Source organism: Charadrius vociferus, unplaced genomic scaffold, assembly GCF_000708025.1.
Source record: "Charadrius vociferus isolate BGI_N301 unplaced genomic scaffold, ASM70802v2 scaffold134, whole genome shotgun sequence".
Classification (NCBI taxonomy): Eukaryota; Metazoa; Chordata; class Aves; order Charadriiformes; family Charadriidae; genus Charadrius; species Charadrius vociferus.
The window spans coordinates 94,939-113,889 of record NW_009648333.1 but is presented as its reverse complement, the minus strand read 5'-3'; the positions used below and the strand labels follow the sequence as shown (position 1 = coordinate 113,889).

Here is an 18,951-nt window from a genome sequence, read left to right as displayed (position 1 = left end):
CCAAAACCTCCTGTTTCTGAATTGTCAGTATTGGTAACTCCATTTCATAAAAAAGTTCATAATGTTTAAAGCCCAAATTAAACTCCACAGTGCTAAGCTGGTAACAAATCTGAGAGGAGATTATTTTGGGGGTGTTTCAATTGCCAAATGAAAGGGAAGTTTTCTATTGCTTGAGTATTAAAAAGATTACTTTGGCCTGGAATACTGTTCAGCTGTTGGAATTAAGAAATAGACATAAATGAATGTAAAATTATGGGTGAGAAAATATAGAGCTTTACCCGTACTCAACTGGCTCAGAAAATTTCTTTTCAGCATAATTCTGCGTGCTTATCCTCCATAATTTTAATTTAGTAAAGTTAATGCCTATTACTGTACAACTCTTTCAACACAACGTGTTATGTAAGTGGTACAGATTATTATGATGTTATTATTTGCTACTGTGAAAAGTATTTAACAAGCATAACACTATGATTATTTGTTCATGTTGGCTGAAGTTAAATACTGAAACCAACTTTTGAAGTATACATTTTTAACTGACAATGTGCAATGATCATTTGGGCTGAAATGTTTTAAAAAACTTTACATTCTAATTTGCTTCATACGCCATCTACAACTGAAAGGGTCAACATTTAGAATCTGTATTTAAGTCAATGCTCATATCAACAAACTTCAGTTTAAATTAATGCAAAGCATATACTCTAATGGAAAAGATATTACTCACTTTACTAACTACTTCTAAAGTCTAAAAGTCTGAGAGAGTTTCAAAATGTTGTTCAATATTGTATGTGCAAAACCGCGTTTAGTGTCTTCAGAGGACTCTAAGTGGCCAGACGTCTCTCATACCATCTCTTCCATCTGCAGACATTAAAGACATTAGGTCTGTGGTTTCTGTTAAGCCCCGTGGTGACAACTGCTGGGAAACTGTCACTCTTGTGCTTTCAAACAACTGGTCTGGATATGTGAAATTTGCAGAACTGGAAGCAATAGCTGGAAAGCATCCTGAATATAAGTAGTACTGTTGCAACCCTAATGGGGAGAGAAACATGGTTCATCAGTACAGCTGTCATGGATTTCAGGACTTAGATTGTACTTTTTAAATAAACTATTTTAAACCTCTGCATCATTCTATATTAGCATATGTATTCACACAGGATTTTAGAATCTGTAGATAACAAAAATGACAAATTACAACAGTTTACAGATAACAGGGATAGCCTGAATCACTATGTAGAAAACTGATTTCCCCTCGGTTTGAACTCTTGGACAGTTTTGTTTGCAATGTGAGTGGAATAAAATGCCGCAGTGTTCAGAAGTAGATTTGACTTTTTAAATACAAACCAGATAGTCTTTCCATCAACAGAACGAATTTTGAATTTGCTGTAGGTGGAAGAAGTGTCACTGTTAATAACAGGTTTTAACACGTACTACTATTTTTGGAATTTCTAATACTGAACGGTATAGCAGCCTGTAATTCTCCATGAACCTAGGCTGTACTAATATGTATTTGTATACAAATATGGGATTTAAGAAGTACAAAACATTGTATTCCACAATTCTGGACATTCCCAGGTTTTGCAATTCCTGGAGCACAGAAAGATACATCAGCTGCAACAGCAAATTTGCCCTATAACAAAAGGGAGCATATAGTAATCTTTACTACAGTTCTATTCAAATTTCCACGATTCTCCTTAAATGTATTGTTAATTCAGCGCAATATTGCTTATTGTAAAACAATCTTTTCCTCATTTTTAAGGGAATGCAACTATTAGATACAGAATGACAATCTGTAGTTGCTACTGTATGTTTATTTACATTTAAAGAGAAGTGCGATTGCATTAACAGAATTAAAAGAATTCATACTGCAGATAGTACACATTCTAGTACTTTATGAGCATATTACTCCCTCTTGACCTCTGCTCTTCTCAGTAAAACTGAGGCACATTTAGCTCACTGTGCTTTTCTGATGAAAAATAGCTGATGGTGTCTAACAGAAAAGGTCACTCATAGATAACAGTGTCCAATAAAAGAAATCACTCATGAACATTTTGGTGATGTCTGACGTGGTTATCCATGTGCTGACCAAGCCTGCCGCTAGACTGTGAATCTTTGTAGAAATCTAAATGCACGCGATGGGAAGCACTGTAGCATACCTGCAACTCAAATTTTAAAGAACAGAGTAGTCTGAAACTATCTATGTATCAGAAATACTTTGCAATATTTGAAGCAGGTAAAGGAACAGTAAGAATAGACTTATCCCAGGCAACTTGTGAATAGGTTAGGAAAGGGTTTAACAGCATATTGCAAATTGTCTCCTGTGCTCTGACCTATACAGCAGCAGAATTAAAGAGCTGGCCAGTCTCACTTCAGTCATACTCCTCAGTAAATGCAATATTACTACTATAGTATTTGTGGCAGAGGCTGAATACAAAACCGAGAGGTTTATGAGCTGGCACCGAACAGCTGGAATGATATTGTCATTACTTTTTATATAGTTCTTTCTTCAGACATAAATGTGACTGTTTCATTTCAAAATCATTTTACTAGAACATTTACTAATGTGAAAAAAGTGAAGGTTTACCTCTAATAGCACACTGTTGATGATGGGGTTAAGAGCTTCTGCCTTCATACTGCTCTGTAAACCGGAAAATAGAATGAAATGCCAGGACAAGAAATACATTAAACAGAAACGTGTTGGTAGCTGAGAAGTGGCTTTATGAATTCTGTAAAGGTCTTGCTTCACCTTGACTCTTATTCAGACTGTTTTTCACAGTATTGCTGATAACTGTGTCTACATTTCATACACACTTCAGTAGACCCTACATATTTCTATCACTGAGTACGATGAACTAAGACAGGCCCAGGGTTTTACTTTTTCATCAATTTTCAAATTGCCTGGTTTCCTATGGATCTGAGATTTATGCGATGACATCATCTGTCCATCTGTCTGTCAGTGCCCTTTTCATCTCCAAAATTTTTGAACCCCTTGCTCATTTTCAAGGAAGCGCAAAGGAAAAATACGGGTCAGAAGGAAAATGAAGATTAGATACAAATACAGATACAGATACAATACAGATACAAATATCTGTAGTTAGGAGGAAATGAAAGGCCCAGATGAGCTCCCCTACAGAAGGAAAAACAGGTGAAACTCAAATTCCCAAACTGGAGGCAGTATATGTTGAGCTGGACAATGCAGGCTGGCTGGTAAACATAGCTCAGCATGCATAGCATTTTTGTCAATCCCAGATAGGAATAAAGATGGCTACAATAAGTAGTGACACTACTAGAGGCTAGAAAACCAAGATTCACCTGTTCTTCTGCTTTTCACAATGGCAAAGATCTTTCCTTTTTTTATTCTCACTGTTCGCTGCACTGTGTTTTTTTAGAATGACAGTAACCTCCAGCAAGAGTTGCTTTCTTTCAATAACAAAGGGTGGACTTTATTAGAACAAAGGAAACACAATACTGATTAATTTAACTATAGATTTTCACTTACAATCTTGTAGCTTTCATATTACCGATTTAAAGAAACATGGAAGACCTTAATTTTAGTTTGGAGAAAGATGGCAAAACAAAGGGAAGATGGTTAGAGAAAAGATGAGCAATTTTGCTGTCAGTTACTAGAAAATCCATTAGGAAGTGCACTGTTTAGTTGATTGGCAATAAACTGAAACAGATAGAGAGCAGCTATCAATTAAATACTATTGATTGTATGAGTCAATAAGTTAAAAGTTTTGAAGAAATCCTGCATAGTGAGCAAAGCTGTTATTTCTTACTTCTACATTACTGCTCACTCAGCAACATCACCAACATTATAGACTATGTGTACAGCCAGCACTACAACTAATGTCTGAATTATACAGGTATAACTATAGGAATGGCATTATGTTTGAAAAAACACAGTATTTTCTGTTCTAAGCCACTTCTCAGTTTCCCACAAGTTAATGCACTTTGCAGGATACTGGGATGTGTTTGTGAACCCAGGTGCTGTTGGTGGGTTGAGGAGGAAGTTGAACCACTGGGACATGCAGGAAGATGTAGATTTTCTACAGTCCTGTGTGACAGGTGCTCCTCACTCTCCTGTTGATCATGGTAAGTGAAAGGCCCACATCTTCCCCCAAAAGCTTAGAGATGGGACAGCACCCAAAGATCTCCTGACTGCCCTACTAAAACTCTTTTCTAGAGAGTATTTTGGCAGTGGGAAGTGACTTTGTGCTCCATTTCTTTCACGTCCACACAAATGTCCACAAAAGCAATCTGGTCCTAAAAACTGAGTTGGTAAGAACAAAACCTAGTGCAATGTTTATGAAAGCTTCAGTTTCCACTTTTCTGAGTTGGGCCAGCTTAATATTTCATGTGCAATTAATTTTTATACGTCTGTGCATGTATTTATTGCAAGTGTCACACAGAGATATGCTAAAATACAATCCCAAAATGCAAAATAAGCAGTTTCTCCCAGAGTAATGGGAAGGAATGTAAATTATTCAGAATAAAAGCAACCCAATAAAACATGTTCTCTACAAATAACTGAAAAAACTTGCTCAGAGATGTGCTGGAAGAGCTTATGGGAGAACTGGGAAAATTTCCTTTGATGCACATTCATGCTTTCATGGAGTAATCAGGAGAGCCAGAGTTCGTTCTTCTCTGACGTTTACAGAATAATTTCACTAACAGCACAATTTTTGCCTCTGGATCTTGCTAGAATACTCAGATGCTAGTTGTCTTTGAAACATCTTGAAGGGCAGGATAGTATTTCTAGCAAAGATGTTCACAGACAAATGGATGTTCCTAAAAGGAATATCTTCAGATATAAGACAAAATGATTTTTTTTTTTAAGATGGACAACCAAAAAGATTTTCTATTCTCTTAAACCTTTTGCAAACACAGTGGCCTGAGGCCAGGGGATTTAGCAAAGGCTAAGAAGACAGCTCGTGAAACCATCTTAACGTACTGGAAGTGCTATCTGTTAATGACTTTTATACAAATGCATTCAAAAGGGATAGGCTGAGCAGAACAAAATATCAGCAAGTTGTGAGACTTCAAATATGGGGCCTTTTCAGTACAAGAAGATCAGAAGTGCTGAGTGGTGGTCAGGAAAAATGGGAAATGGTGTCTAGAAAGAGAGATTTTAGAAGGCAAGTGACACACTGCAGTCTATCAAGGTTCATAAACTGCCTCTGCAACAGGGAATCTACTGTAAAAATGTCCTATGTTCTTGATCTGAGGAAAGAAGTGCCCTCTTCATTAGTACCTCATGTAAAGCCACTGGACTCGGGTAATAACTTCTGTTTTAAGAAGTGAATTATGTTAAAAAAAGCCCAAGTGCTACAGAAAATGCTGTTATCTTACCCCAGCCGCCGTTAAAGAATCGGAAAACTTCTTTGATAAACATGAAACTTCATTGCACATGGCACTTGTTAAACTGGTTTAAAAAAAAAGAGAGACAAATATAAAAATACATCCTTGTCCTGTCCATGGATAAGAACCCCATGACTATGCCAGGCACAAACTTCGTCTTAGAAGCTAAGAATGTTCTTGAAGCAATTTTGCTTCTAGTAATTTTTAAAATATTTCTGGGCAGACTTCTTTTATGATATAGTTTTTATACTCCTCCACTGAAAAATCCATTGTTGACCTGTTCATCCCCCTGTACTTGCCACTGGTGAGGCCCCACCTCAAGTACTGTGTTCAGTTTTGGGCCCCTCACTACAAGAAGGACATTGAGGTGTTGAAGTGTGTCCAGAGAAGGGCTACAAAGCTGGTGAGGGGTCTGGAGGACAAGCCTTATGAGGAACAACTGAGGGAACTGGGGTTGTTTAGGCTGGAGAAGAGGAGGCTGGGGGGACCTTATCACCCTCTACAACTACCTAAAAGGAGGTTGTAGAGAGGTTGGGGTTGACCTCTTCTCCCTGGTGACAAGTGATAGGACAAGAGGAAATGGGTTCAAGTTATGCCAGGGGAGGCTTAGATTGGATATTAGGAGACATTTTTTCACTGAAAGGGTTATTAAACATTGGAATAGGCTGCCCAGGGAGGGGGTAGATTCTCCATCCCTGGAGGTGTTTAAAAAAAGGGGAGATGTGGTACTTGAGAACATGGTTTAGAGGTGGGTTTGTCAGGATAGGTTAATGATTTGACTTGATTATTTTAAAGGTCCCTTCCAACCTCAGCAAGTCTATGATTCTATGACTACAGGAGCAAAATGATGTCATGTTGACTCAACACTAATCTTTTTTGATAGGGCAATGTTTCAATGTTTTAAATTCTAAACTTCTAGTTTAACTACAGTTTTTCTGATGACTGCAGCAACACTACTCCTAATAATACTGTTGGAAAGAATTCAAACTTTAATGACAACAGTGAGAAGTTTCCTATTTAAACAATAAAACATCTACTCTACTGAAAGAGGAAGTACCCTTGTGGTTAAAATACGAGACAACAAGGAGATCTAGTTCTATGCCTAGATCTTTCACTGTTTTGCTAAACTTTCACAAGCGCATCATATAGAACCTCATCCTGCCAGGGGCACCATACCTTAGCTCTAATTCTGAGAAATACTTGTTCAAGTACTATGTTTTAGACTGACACTTTCCTATGGACTTCGCTATTGTCACCAGCATTCTTAAAGATAAACACTTGCTTTAATAGTTTACTTACTTAGGACTCAAGTACTTACAACATCTTAATGTCAAAACCCACTGAAATCAGTAGAATCTATTACTACAGAAAGCTTGAGATCTGAATTTTGAGTCCCACTAGATCAACTGGCTTCTTGAATTTACGTATGTTTTGTTGTGGTTTACTACAAAGTTGCTGACAAATGTGGTCTTATTGTTTAGACCTACAGATTAATATTTGTATATTTGACAGATAAACACTAGATAAGGAAACTACTAGCAGATAATAAGACTGCACTATGCACTCTAAAAGCAAATTCTGTATAAGCTAGCACAGTATCTTTTGCAGAGGGAACAGGAAATGCAACCCAAAATTAGCATGTACATTCACTTGCTGGAGCAGAAAAAACTTTCAGCCTGTGAACAGGTCATGTTTTTGTAAACATACATATGTTAGCCATGTCAAAAAATGACAGGTAGCCTGTGTAACTTGATTACATGAGAAAATATAGCACCAGGACCCCTAAAGCCAATCCTGTTTGCTGATCCATTAATTTACTGTGTCTTTAAGTGCCAAAAGCTGAACAGAACTTCATGATTTTTAAGCAAATGTCAAATGTTCCTACATGAAATACATAATACTCACTTTGTCAGTACTTTTGCTTGATCTTGAGCTGTTTTTTCTACTTCCTGCCCATGTAGAATTAATTCTGCTACTTTATGAAGCTGTTCAATACAACGAGCAGTTACCTCAGCCAGACTTTCAATGGACAGCATGTAGATTTCCTTCAATTAAAGACAGGGAAAAATACCACCAATAATAACACTGATAAATATACATATAGATATATACATATAAAAGAATATGAAACATAAGAGCCCTCTCCCCTCGCAATTGGAAATACCACCACATACACAGTGACGTAATATCAGCCATAAAGCCATCCTCACAAACAATACTGGACACATTATAAAATACACACCTTATACTCATCCTTGAAAACTAGCAAGAACAAGCCTACCATTTATTTGGATGGGAATTAGGTCACCCTCTCAGATTTTCTAACACAGCACTTTTAAACCTAGTCCTAACAAATGCAAAGATCCCTTCACTCTGGAGTAAGTCATAATTACTTTCATATGGAGCCAAAAGTATTGAGTCTCAGATGAATCTCCAGAGTAGAAATGGATAATTATCCCAGTAAAAAAGTGGGTTCTACCAGCAATGATAAAAAATTCTACCTAGTACTCTGGCATTACAGCTTTTACAGAATCACAGAATTGTCAGGGTTGGAAGGGACCTCTGGAGATCATCTAGTCCAACCCCCTGCCAGAGCAGGGTCACTGACAGCAGGTTGCACAGGACGGCGTCCAGGCAGGATCTGAATGTCTCCAGAGTGGGAGACTCCACAGTCTCTCTGGGCAGCCTGTGCCAGTGCTCTGCCACCCTCAGAGTAAAGAAGTCCCTCCTTATGTTTAGAGGGAACTTCCTATGCTCAAGTTTGTGCCTGTTACCTCTTGTTCTATCACTGGGAACCAGTGAAAAAAAGACTGTTCCCCTCTACCTGGCATCCTCCCTTTAAGTATTTATAAGCATTGATAAGATTCCCCCCCCAGTCTTCTTTTCTCTGGCTGGTGCCAGCTGGAAGTCTGCAATCACATAAAAATCTGTAATATATACAGTATAACTGTTTCCTTCTTTGGACCTTTTTTGTAAGGAAACATGACAAATAATTTCTTTGTTAGAATTCATTCAAAAATCTTGACAAAGATACCAATCACATTTAATATTGCTATAACTTGGTGTAAAATATTCAACCACAATTAACCTTATCAACAAGAGGGGTTGTCCAGACACAATACTTTTAGCCATAAGTGCTATTTTTCATAATGAGAATTAACACTTGTGAATGGCTGAAACAAAATTTCTGTTTTGTCGGTTTGTGATTTAAACCGTTTAAGAGTTTAAATGAAGCTTGAGATTTTTTTCCATGTATTGTCACTAGGAGAAAGAGATGCCAAGGAATGTTGAGATATGATTTTCAATGTGCTATTGACATTTCACCACAGAATCCCTCAGCTCACTTTATATTGTGTATATGCATGCATACACACAAAAACATAGATGTAAAAAAATAAAAACAATGTGATAGGCAGAGGACCTGCTACTTTGAATTTTACTTATGGGAACAGACTAAGAGTAAAAATATTTATGTAAGTTAGTTTCCTATTGGGTCTACAGTGAGTACCTATATATTAATATTTCTTAATAGTTCCATGAATTTAAAAAACAAGGAAAACATATCAAACCAACACACAAAGATAAAGAAGTAATCTTATCAAACAAAGTAGGACAATTTGCTTAATGAAAATTATCCTCCAAAAGCTATTTTACCTCCACAGTTTTGTTTTTATTTACTTCTGTTTTATCACTGTCAGTTTTATCTTCTTTTTCAGTCTTTTCTTCACCAGGTTCTTCAGATTTTTCTTTTAGCTTCTCTTCTATGTCTACTGGGGTGGAAAGACTGGCTTCTTCAAGCCATTCATGAGCTTTTTTCCTAGCCTGCCAAACAAAGAACAATGCCAAAATTCAGTTCAAACAGAGAATATCAAATGATGTTCCTGAACATTAATTAACAAGTCCTTTGTACATTCCAAAGTTTAGACATATCAAGCCTCTGTGTGGCATTTAGTTAAGTATATATTTAAGAAAATGTAGGGAGAAGCATTCCTGACCGCATAAAGATGGATCAGCCAGGCATAGCTCCTCTACAAGTATGATATTCCCAACCAACACATAGAGTTGGCATTAATACCAAAGTTAATAACATTTCAGCTTTATGAGGTATCTTCCAAAGAAATTTACATGGAAATAATTTTCCCGAATGAAAAAATAAGAAGGTGGTATAAAAAAAAAGAAAAAAAATTTGAGAGGTAAGAGAGATGCACTAAATTCTTCAAGGAAAAATAAATAGAATATCACTGTATCTTCAGCTGCCCTCCCAGGCATGAAAGTAAATCAAAGTGGAAAAGCCTTGAAGTTTTACACAACTTCAGACTACTGTTATGGTTAGTAGGAAATTTATGATTTCTCTTTTTTAACATGAAGTCAATTTAAAATATGTTAAGATCTAAACCTAAGATCAGCAGGTGAACGGCAGGTGAATCATATTTAAAGGGGCCTGATAGTAAAAATGTGACTAGTGATGTGAGTAGCTTCTAGCCATCTAACTTCTAGATGACTGAAGCTAGATGAGAGAAATCCAGGACTTTGCTTCTAGCTGAGGTCTGGAGAAGTCACTCAGAAGAATATACATGACGAGCAAGAAAAATAATTCTGAACCTGACCTTTGTTCCCAGTATGTAAGACCAAATCCACTGTGCTTGTAAACTCTGTTCTGCTGAGACATACCTGGTTCAAGACTTTCTAACATGGCCCACTATGGTCGCTAGTCATTGCAACTGTATTGCCTTACCAATCTCACTTCTTCCCTGAAAGCTTTTTGATATTCATCATTTTAGTCCCACCATGCTTTCTGAACTGTCTGATGTGAGCTAGGTACTGCTCTGTGTCAGATTTCAGAACAAAGCCCTCCCTCTTTGTTTTTGTCTAAGAAACAGAGGGCAGCTCACTAACAGGTGCTAACCTTATTAAGTTTGTCAGGAGTAGCAGCAACGTGCAATTCAAACAGCAGTTCCGTAAGCATGCTGACAAACTCTTCTCCCATATCTGCTGCAAGAAAAAACAAGACAATTTTTGTTAGGTTGTTATCGCTACAATATTTTACATGATCAAATACATCCAGTCAAATAATTTCCCCAAGCACTCTAGCACTTGAAAAACAGTGAGAGTGACACAAGAAAGGGGGGTGTGGGTGTGTGTATATGCTCAAAGAAAGAAGAAAAAAGCAACAGAGATACTTGTACAACCAGATATGCTAGCTTGACACTTCAGCTACTCTTTCCACCTCATTCTAAATTCCACTAAGTTTCACAAAAACAGTTAAAAGGAGAAGAAGGTGATTGATCCCTAGTTATCTGACAAAAATATATGACCCACAAAATAAGCAAAGGAGAGATACTAACCTCTTCTTTCAAACCAAGGAATAAAAGCACCAGCAGGGTGAGATACAAAGAAGTTTCAGAGGAAACATACCGGAAAACATATTCTGTATTGCTCTGTCTGCAAACCACAGCTAAGAGGTGTGTTTTCTTTCTATTTTAAGATTAAGCTTTGCTTAAATGAAGAATATCTTTTGTTCTGCTTTGGAGTAATGAGCCTTAAAGAACCTCACTTATATTTCTATCAGCAAAGATAAATATCACTAGTATTCAAACTTCACCTTTATTACACATATTCCTTTGACTACTTGCAGTTGCCATATTCTAACACGTTCCTAAAAGTTGGTATTTTGTTTGGTTCTGTCCATCTGCACTTACTGAGTTTGGAATCTTCATAAACATTTCCTGGGGGAATATACCAAATCCAGGGTTTTTCAGCCTGATGACGCTAAAAGGCCAAGTCCCCATACTGAGCCTGATAAAAATCCAGCTACTTCAAAAACAAATTTCATGTCTTGCTGTAGTCCCACTTTTTTTTTGTTCTTTTATTAGATAGGGCCAGTTTTTCCATTTTTTATGCAAATCTTCAGTACTGGGCTTAAAGGTGGAGGGCCATTACCCTCCAAGGAGTTTGTGGATTTTGGTAGAACAGTTTACAGTCCACAGTACCTTGCAACATGTGGAAAGGTGGTGGAATCTGACACTCAGGTTATAATCTCCTAGAGTAAAGGACATCTCACCCTTGCTGGTAAAGAGCACCCAATTTTGCTGCTACAAAATGAATTAGTGTCTAACACAACTCTTCACCTGCAATGACCAAGAGACTGAGCTTCCCTCTTAACAGCTGGGGAACAGGTCAGGAAGAGTGTATTCTGAAAGGCCAAAGGCATGCACAGAGTTCATTTCATTGCTGCCCTTATCAGTAAATTTTAGCAATAAATTTTTCAGGTTTCACAGTACAGCACCTCTTGGATACACTGAATTCATTTGTTCTTAAAACAATGCCAAATTGTTTTATAAACTGCAGCATGCTGAAAACTGATAAGCAGTTCACTGGTTCAATACAGTATTACCAAAACTGCTGATAATTGGCATGTTCAATTCAATACTTACTTTGTTTACCATCCCCCTTAACCTCACATATGAAATTTTTGGTGTTAATGGCTTTCAAAATGTAGGTAAAGCTACTTTTTCAGATATTCTCCTCTCATTATTTCATAAACAACTGAAAGGAAAAGAAGCTGCAGTGAAAAATACATGAAAGGATTGCATAATCAAAGTGAGAGGAAACATTAGAGAGAAGGGTACGCATTTAGCTTTCTCCTACTTGTGTCGGAAAATATCTTTTCCTTTTCTTTCTTTTCATACTGATTTTCCACCTATCTGACTGTTAAGTAAAGACACAAAAACCCTACAGTTCCAGTTTCAAGGCTCCCGAGAACAAAGCCTAGCCCCAATCCTTTCCCAAAACAGTTCTCCAAAGATCACTGCAGTAATTTCTCCTTGTGTAGTACTGAAAGTGTTTATGGTAGAAACTAAAAGCAGCACTAACATTTCTGAATGAGATCCTGACAGTCTAGGATAAGAAGGGATCCTGAGAGTTTACATAAAACAAATGGCCACCCTTTTCAAACACTTGAATGCAAAGTACTGGCTTTCCTCCCAGCTAGTCTTTTTTTTTTGCTGAATATATATAGCAGTGACAAATGACACCATATAAATAATATGACTTTGATGACGAGAAAGTCGAAACAAATTACCAATAAGTGGTAATTAACTTGTTTTCAAATACTGCTCAGTGGCTAGATAAGATTTAACATTTTCAAACACCATTAGTTAATCTCTCTCTCGTAGGGGGGTGGCTTCTTTACGTAAAGGAAAAAACCTCAAGTTTTATTGAACTAGGAAGCACAAATTAAAATCCTACTGAAGGCAAGTTAGTTGTAGTTTTAAACTGTTTAGCAAGCAGGATTAAAACTCAAAATTCCTCCACGGAATTTAACATAGCCTGCTGCCTCATGCTAGCTTAGCTAGCTTAAGTAAAAATATATAATTCTATAATAAAAATTATGCTATTAAAAGAGCATATGGGTGATTGACTTGATTTTATAAATGTAAAACCTATTAATGTGCTTAACAGGACCTTAACTGTATTAACTAGCTCGAGCTAAGAACACAAACTAGAATGAAGCTGCCTCTTCACAGCAAGACATGAGCTGCATTTAATCCTGATCAGCCAACCTGTTGTTAAACTTTACTGTCTTTTATCATCTTTGGCATGATGCCAAATCATGCTTAAAATTTTTGCTAACATTAAATACAGACATTTTCGTAGTGTGAATATTAATTATGCCACAGAAACATACTTAAGGTCCCAACAAGTCATTTCAGGTAAAAAAATCCAGTTTAAAAATAAAACCAAACAACTCAAACCTAGTCCCCATTAGATCTGGAAAGCTAAACTTATTTGTAAAATATGACTAGAACACTAAATGTAGTCAACAGAATGTCACTGGAATCCAATTTAAATTATGTAAAGACTAGCAAACCAAAGTCTGAATGAAACATTAAACTGCTTAATAAAACTGTGCTCCACGAGGGGAAAGAGAAATGCACATCACACGGAACATTACACAGAATCATAGAATCATCAATGTTGGAAGGGACCTTTAAGATGATCGAGTCCAATCATTAACCTTAACACTACCAAGTCTACCACAAAACCATGTGCCTAAGCACCACGTCTACCCGTCTTTTAAATACCGCCAGGAATGGTGACTCCACCACTTCCCTGGCAGCCTGTTCCAACGTTTGACAACCCTTTCAGTGAAGAAATTTCTCCTAATATCCAATGACACCTACCCTGGCGCAACTTGAGGCTATTTCCTCTTGTCCCATTGCTTGTGACTTGGGAGAAGAGACCAACCCCCACCTTGCTACAACCTCCTTTCAGGCAGTTGTAGGGAGCAACAAGGTCCCCCCTCAGCCTCCTTTTCTCCAGGCTGAACAACCCCAGTTCCCTCAGCTGCTCCTCGTAAGACTCGTTCTCCAGTCCCCTCACTAGTTTTGCTGCCCTCCTCTGGACACACTCCAGGACCTCAATGTCTTTTTTGTATTGAGGAGCCCAAAACTGACCACAGTATTCGAGGTGGGGCCACATGTAAAGGTGCTGGATATTGTTCTTATGTAAAAATAGCAGACAATTGGCATGTAAAGGCCTATTAGTGGAATTCTTTAAGTTTTACAAGGTTTTATACATTCACTACGTTTAATAAAAACACTTAAGATTCTGTGCATTAACAAATTCAGGAAAAAGGTTGGTTTTCCCTGACTCAGAGGGATCATAAGAAGCCTTCACTCACTTTGGTAAGATTTTAATGAAGATAACAGTTTTTGTGAAGGGTACCAAGACTAGGACGCTGTCTAGAGGGGGTGTGTCAAAGCACTATACAGTGTTAAGACCACTCTCAATGCAGTGTTTTCTGTACTACAGATTATGGGTGAGGGCTGAAGAAAGAAATAAAGGCCATATGTCCCAGGTTAGGAGCCTGACCACAGAACTGTCAGCTCAGCCCTAACAGAAAGCTACTTTGAGAAGTGATTAACCTTTCTATCATTTTGGTGTCCTCCAGTGGAACTAAAATTTATCCAACTTAATACTTATACATGAAATTTATCTGCAGTTCAAATACTAATAAATCTTGAGCCTGGCTGCACTAAAGGACGTGAGTAATTTTGACCTGCAGACTGAAGTAACACCTATTCAACTGTAAGGCATACAGTTGTTATTTCCACCGTCACAGAGAGGAGGGTATGTTTCACTGCTGACTGATTTGTTTTTGCACACTCTGATTTTGTCTTTTTTTCTTTTTTGAAGGTGGACACTGCCTTGGTCTCAGCCTATTTAGAAGGCCAGTTTATGTTTCAAGGAGTGTGATCAGCAGCTGTTCTTCACTGAAAAAACAGAACTTCTCACCAACAGAGAAAATACCACTTTGTGCAAGAAACAGAAGTGTTCCTGGGGGCTGGTCACAAAGCAAGAAAATTAAGGAACAACAGACATCTCATGAATCCTCACTCTCAAGCAGCTAATAACACTTTCTTGACTTCTATTTCTCACAAACCCACTTTTTAAAAAATTAACAAGGGAAAAAAACAGCACAAAACTCTACCATACTAAGACTACACTGAACACTCACTGTTCCCCTCGAGAAGAAACAATAAGCTCCCTGTGAGAGACACCAGGTATACTGAGTAAGCACTGCTAGAAAGAGCAGTCTGAGCAGAAAAGACTTTCCAGTTAGAATATGTGGATATTAACACAATTTTTCTAACTTTTCTGAAGGCTACAGAAATCATACCTCACCACCTTGCAAAATGTGGGTTTTATGGGCAAAGCACCTCTGAGAAGATCAAAAGGATGTGGAAGAAACATCTTTTTATGTTTCTGTGTTTCTGAAACACAACAATATGGTGTTTAATGGCCTGAGCCAGTACTTGGTCAGGTCAAGGGTATTGTTTGTAATAGCTAGAAGAGGTTTGGTACGGATTTCACAGGCCTGGAGACATGAGCTATGGTGGCTTTAAGCTAACTTCTTATCCTTCTGTTCCCAGCCTGTTCTGGGGAATGCCAAAATTCCTGACCTGTTTAAGACATGCATTTTGCCCCTAACCCAAGGCCCCACCCATTTTATTTCAACTTTTATAAGCTGATCTATGGACTGCCATGCTGGTCCCATTCTCCTTGATGCTGTGCACTATGTCATAGTTATGGCATGCTTCTGCTACTCAACTTCTTTCTCACGCTCCACATGCTCTTGCCAAGCAATAACTAGAAAGCAGCTTGGCACTATGTTTCAAAGTGACCTTCCTTCAAAAAGTTCAGGGTTCTTAAGTCCCTTTATTACACTCTAACCTTTTGCCTATCTAGCAAGGGAGGGTGCAAAGTAAGGATGAAATTGCTAAACAGAAAAGCATTGCTAAACACCCCTAAAGTTTCAGATTACACAATTTCATAAACAGATTCTGTAAGAAAACCTCAATTATCCAAAATTATTCTTATTTTTGTTTTGCTTTCACTGACAATATAGTAAAATAACACAATACTTCCTTACCTTGTATTTTCTCTATCTCACATTTCAATTACAATATAAATTCAAAATTAAGTGTTGATCTGCTTCCAGAACTTTCAGAGTATTAATTTTGGTGACTAGCTTATGAAGAGTATCAGGGTATCAGAAATTAATAGTTTGGACTGTAATTTTTTAAATTACTATACGCAGAAGTAACAATTGTCCATATGGTTAAGTCTCTGTATTTCTAATTACCTTTCTGTGCCTGTACTGCTTCATCATCTGATTCCTTTGGAACAAAAATCTCCTTTATAGCAATTAAATCATTTTTCACAATCTCCAACTGCTTTCCATCAAGTGTTGCTAAATATGACTGAATCTGTAAAAGAAAGGACAGAAGGAATTCCTAAACAAAACATAGTCTTTTTCTTATATTGCTAATTTTAAGCCTGATACCAAAATAGGCTAAGAAATGGAAACTTCCATTATGCTCAAATCTTGTCTCTAACCTTCCAACTTAGGTAGATGCATTTTTAGTTCTCATCAACAAAATTTCTTGAGTATCACAAAAATTACAACAGTCTTGCAAGATCATCAGGTATCTCCCTCCTCCCAGAACATTTGTTTTGAATTATAAAACTGTGGTTTAATTGCGAGCTGTAATAAGCATTTTGGGATTGTTTGGATGAAGACAGCAAGAAGGAAGAGCACAGGCAGAATTCATGGTTTGTCTGAGCACTCATGGGAGGAGTTAGAAAAAGAAATCTGTTTCCCCTCTTTCAAAACGCACTGAAAATTATTGACAGTCTACCAGTTCTACCCGTTCTGAAGAACATATTGACAAATTTTTGGGTGTCTCATGTATCTGCAAGTCCCTGCATATCTAAGAGGGTGGCAAGCCTAAGAGGGATGGAAACATTCTTTGAATCACTGTTTGTTTACACTACAGTTATGCGGTGTTAACCTCATGATCGCACTCTCAGCCTATGGAAGCCAAAATAAATGCCTTCTCTCCATTTGATATAAAACTTCACTTTTAGGTTTGTTTCAAGGTTGGTTTTTTTTAAGCTTGCTTGACAGATGTGCAGACTGATCCAGTGAGAGACTGGAGAGAGATATTATTTTCTTATGTTCTTCCTTGATGTGTCCAGCTCATATGCTCAGGGTAAATGCAAGCTGAAGTTGGGAGACCCAAATCAGGTTGTGAAGGACTACCTTTTTGGACCTCTCTATAGCATTATCCATTTCACAGGATTAATTGGGACCTTTTTTAATAGAAACTTATAAAATACAAGCTTTAAAGTATTTTTAAATACTTTAGTACAGGTCCCAAGCTTACAGTACTGTATTTGGTGCGTATGTGTGTGTGGTAATTGGAAGATGTTCTGTGAGTCTTTTGGAATACGTATCAGGAAATTGGACTATCTGACCCAGACAGTTGCATTCAGTCCTGTTGGAGTGAGTAGGACTATGAACCAGGGGTTATCTAGGACACAATGTGAAGCACATCAAAAAACTCATGGTAACAACCTGCACAAATCTTCCTTACCCTGTGGTATTTAACAGTAAAAGATAAACAGTGTTGTCACGTGCAATTAACCTGAGCTTGTTTTACATGTAGGTTTTGAGTTTATAATTTTGCATTTAGACATAAGTGCAAAACCCAAAACCATCATGGACAGTATGTATCTAGCTGATATTAAAATAAGCTTCTTTTATTTGTGACAGTAAATAAAACATTTTTTTTAAAAAAGGTTCGTTATTTTTTATTAAAAGTAATCCAGAGGGCAAGGAGTGCTAATTACTAAAACAAAAAAGAAAAAAACATGTACTTTAAGAAATTTATTCAGAAAACTGTTTCAGTACAAAATACCATTTCTGGAAATCTAAAAAAGTTCTATTAATCTATTGTCAGAGATCTACTGACAACTGAAATTCAAATGTATTTCTTATATAGGCCTTAGTAACTTTAGCATGGTCTTCAGAGAGACATACAACATTTGTATACTTCCAGTAATGATATCTCGGGGTAGTTTTATGTAAGTTTAAAATCTACCACAACCTAATAAAAGACATCAACTTCCTTGCAAATCCTGAAAAGACATCTGCACAGCGTCACAAGCTGATACAGGGTCCCAACAAAAACACCTTTCAGTTGTGAAGTTGTTTGTTCTGAGTTAATCTTGGAGTTAAGTTTTACATGTGTTGACATTGATTTCCTGAAGCCCAGGACTGGCCCGTGGGACCAATCCAGCTTTCTCTGAAGCTGATGAAAAACTTACTCTTCAATTTACATGCACCTACAGAGTGAAAATAATGCAAAGAACAATTTTTTACCAACCATTGTTTTGATTTATGCTGTCTGCATACTGTACCTGTGCTTCACTTTCATTTGACAGGATTTCCAGAGCTTCAAGATGAGACAAACCTTGGAACTCATCAAAAAGTAGTCCATAATGTGCTGTTCTCTCAACTGTAACTTGCTGGGCCCGCCTCTGTTTCTCTTTTTCCTTAGCTTCTCGCAACAGCTACAAAGATATACATAATTCTTGTTGGTTTATTGGTAGTGCTGTAGGTGTGACAGATTATATTACCTTCTGCTTCTGCTTGTCTAGGAAGTAGTAATAAAACTTAGGACTATTAGCACACCTGCAGAGCTGAAATTTTAGAGCTGAAATATTTAACTTCTTCTTTGATAAACTACTTTAATAAAATATTTAAGTAGTATTCTAAGTGTGGTTTTCCCAATGGCAATTGCTAACCATCTTTTTTAAAAAAACAACGAACAAACAAATAATCTTGCTTATGTTCTCAAAAACAATGTTGGCTATTGATATCATACAATAAATTTATCCACCAATTACAACAAAAGAAAAATAAAAAGGACTACTTCATACGCAGCCTTAAAAAGTCATGCAATCCATTCCACAGACCACAAAATGGGAAGAATATTATTTTCAGGACCTAGCTACCTGCTTGTATAAATAACGCACCCGCATAAATATTTCCTATAAAATATTTTTAGCAGATACTGAGGTCAGTTTTATCTGACACAAGACTGACAAAAGAGATTAGCCTAATAAGGTATGACTTCTACCAAAGGTGGAGCAGAACTACACTCCATATACTTGGGGATATTTTTGAGTGATCTTCTTATACACTTCTACTAGTGTATAAGGAGAGACTACTGTATAGAATAGGAT

The 18,951-nt window shown here is 37.2% G+C and overlaps 1 protein-coding gene across 1 annotated transcript in view; it reads right to left on the bottom strand.

The window, feature by feature from the left end:
• Positions 1-547: 547 nt before the first annotated feature.
• FAM114A1 (family with sequence similarity 114, member A1) overlaps positions 548-18,951 on the bottom strand; it is a 33,972-nt gene continuing 15,568 nt past the window's right edge. Inside the window, exons 6-13 of the mRNA XM_009884935.1 lie at positions 18,124-18,276; positions 16,004-16,127; positions 10,262-10,347; positions 9,010-9,177; positions 7,261-7,400; positions 5,347-5,419; positions 2,579-2,632; positions 548-1,026 (exon numbers count right to left, since the gene is read on the bottom strand). Coding sequence (XP_009883237.1) covers positions 925-1,026; positions 2,579-2,632; positions 5,347-5,419; positions 7,261-7,400; positions 9,010-9,177; positions 10,262-10,347; positions 16,004-16,127; positions 18,124-18,276 — 900 coding nt within the window. The 3' untranslated portion in view covers positions 548-924. The remainder of the gene's footprint in view (positions 1,027-2,578; positions 2,633-5,346; positions 5,420-7,260; positions 7,401-9,009; positions 9,178-10,261; positions 10,348-16,003; positions 16,128-18,123; positions 18,277-18,951) is intronic.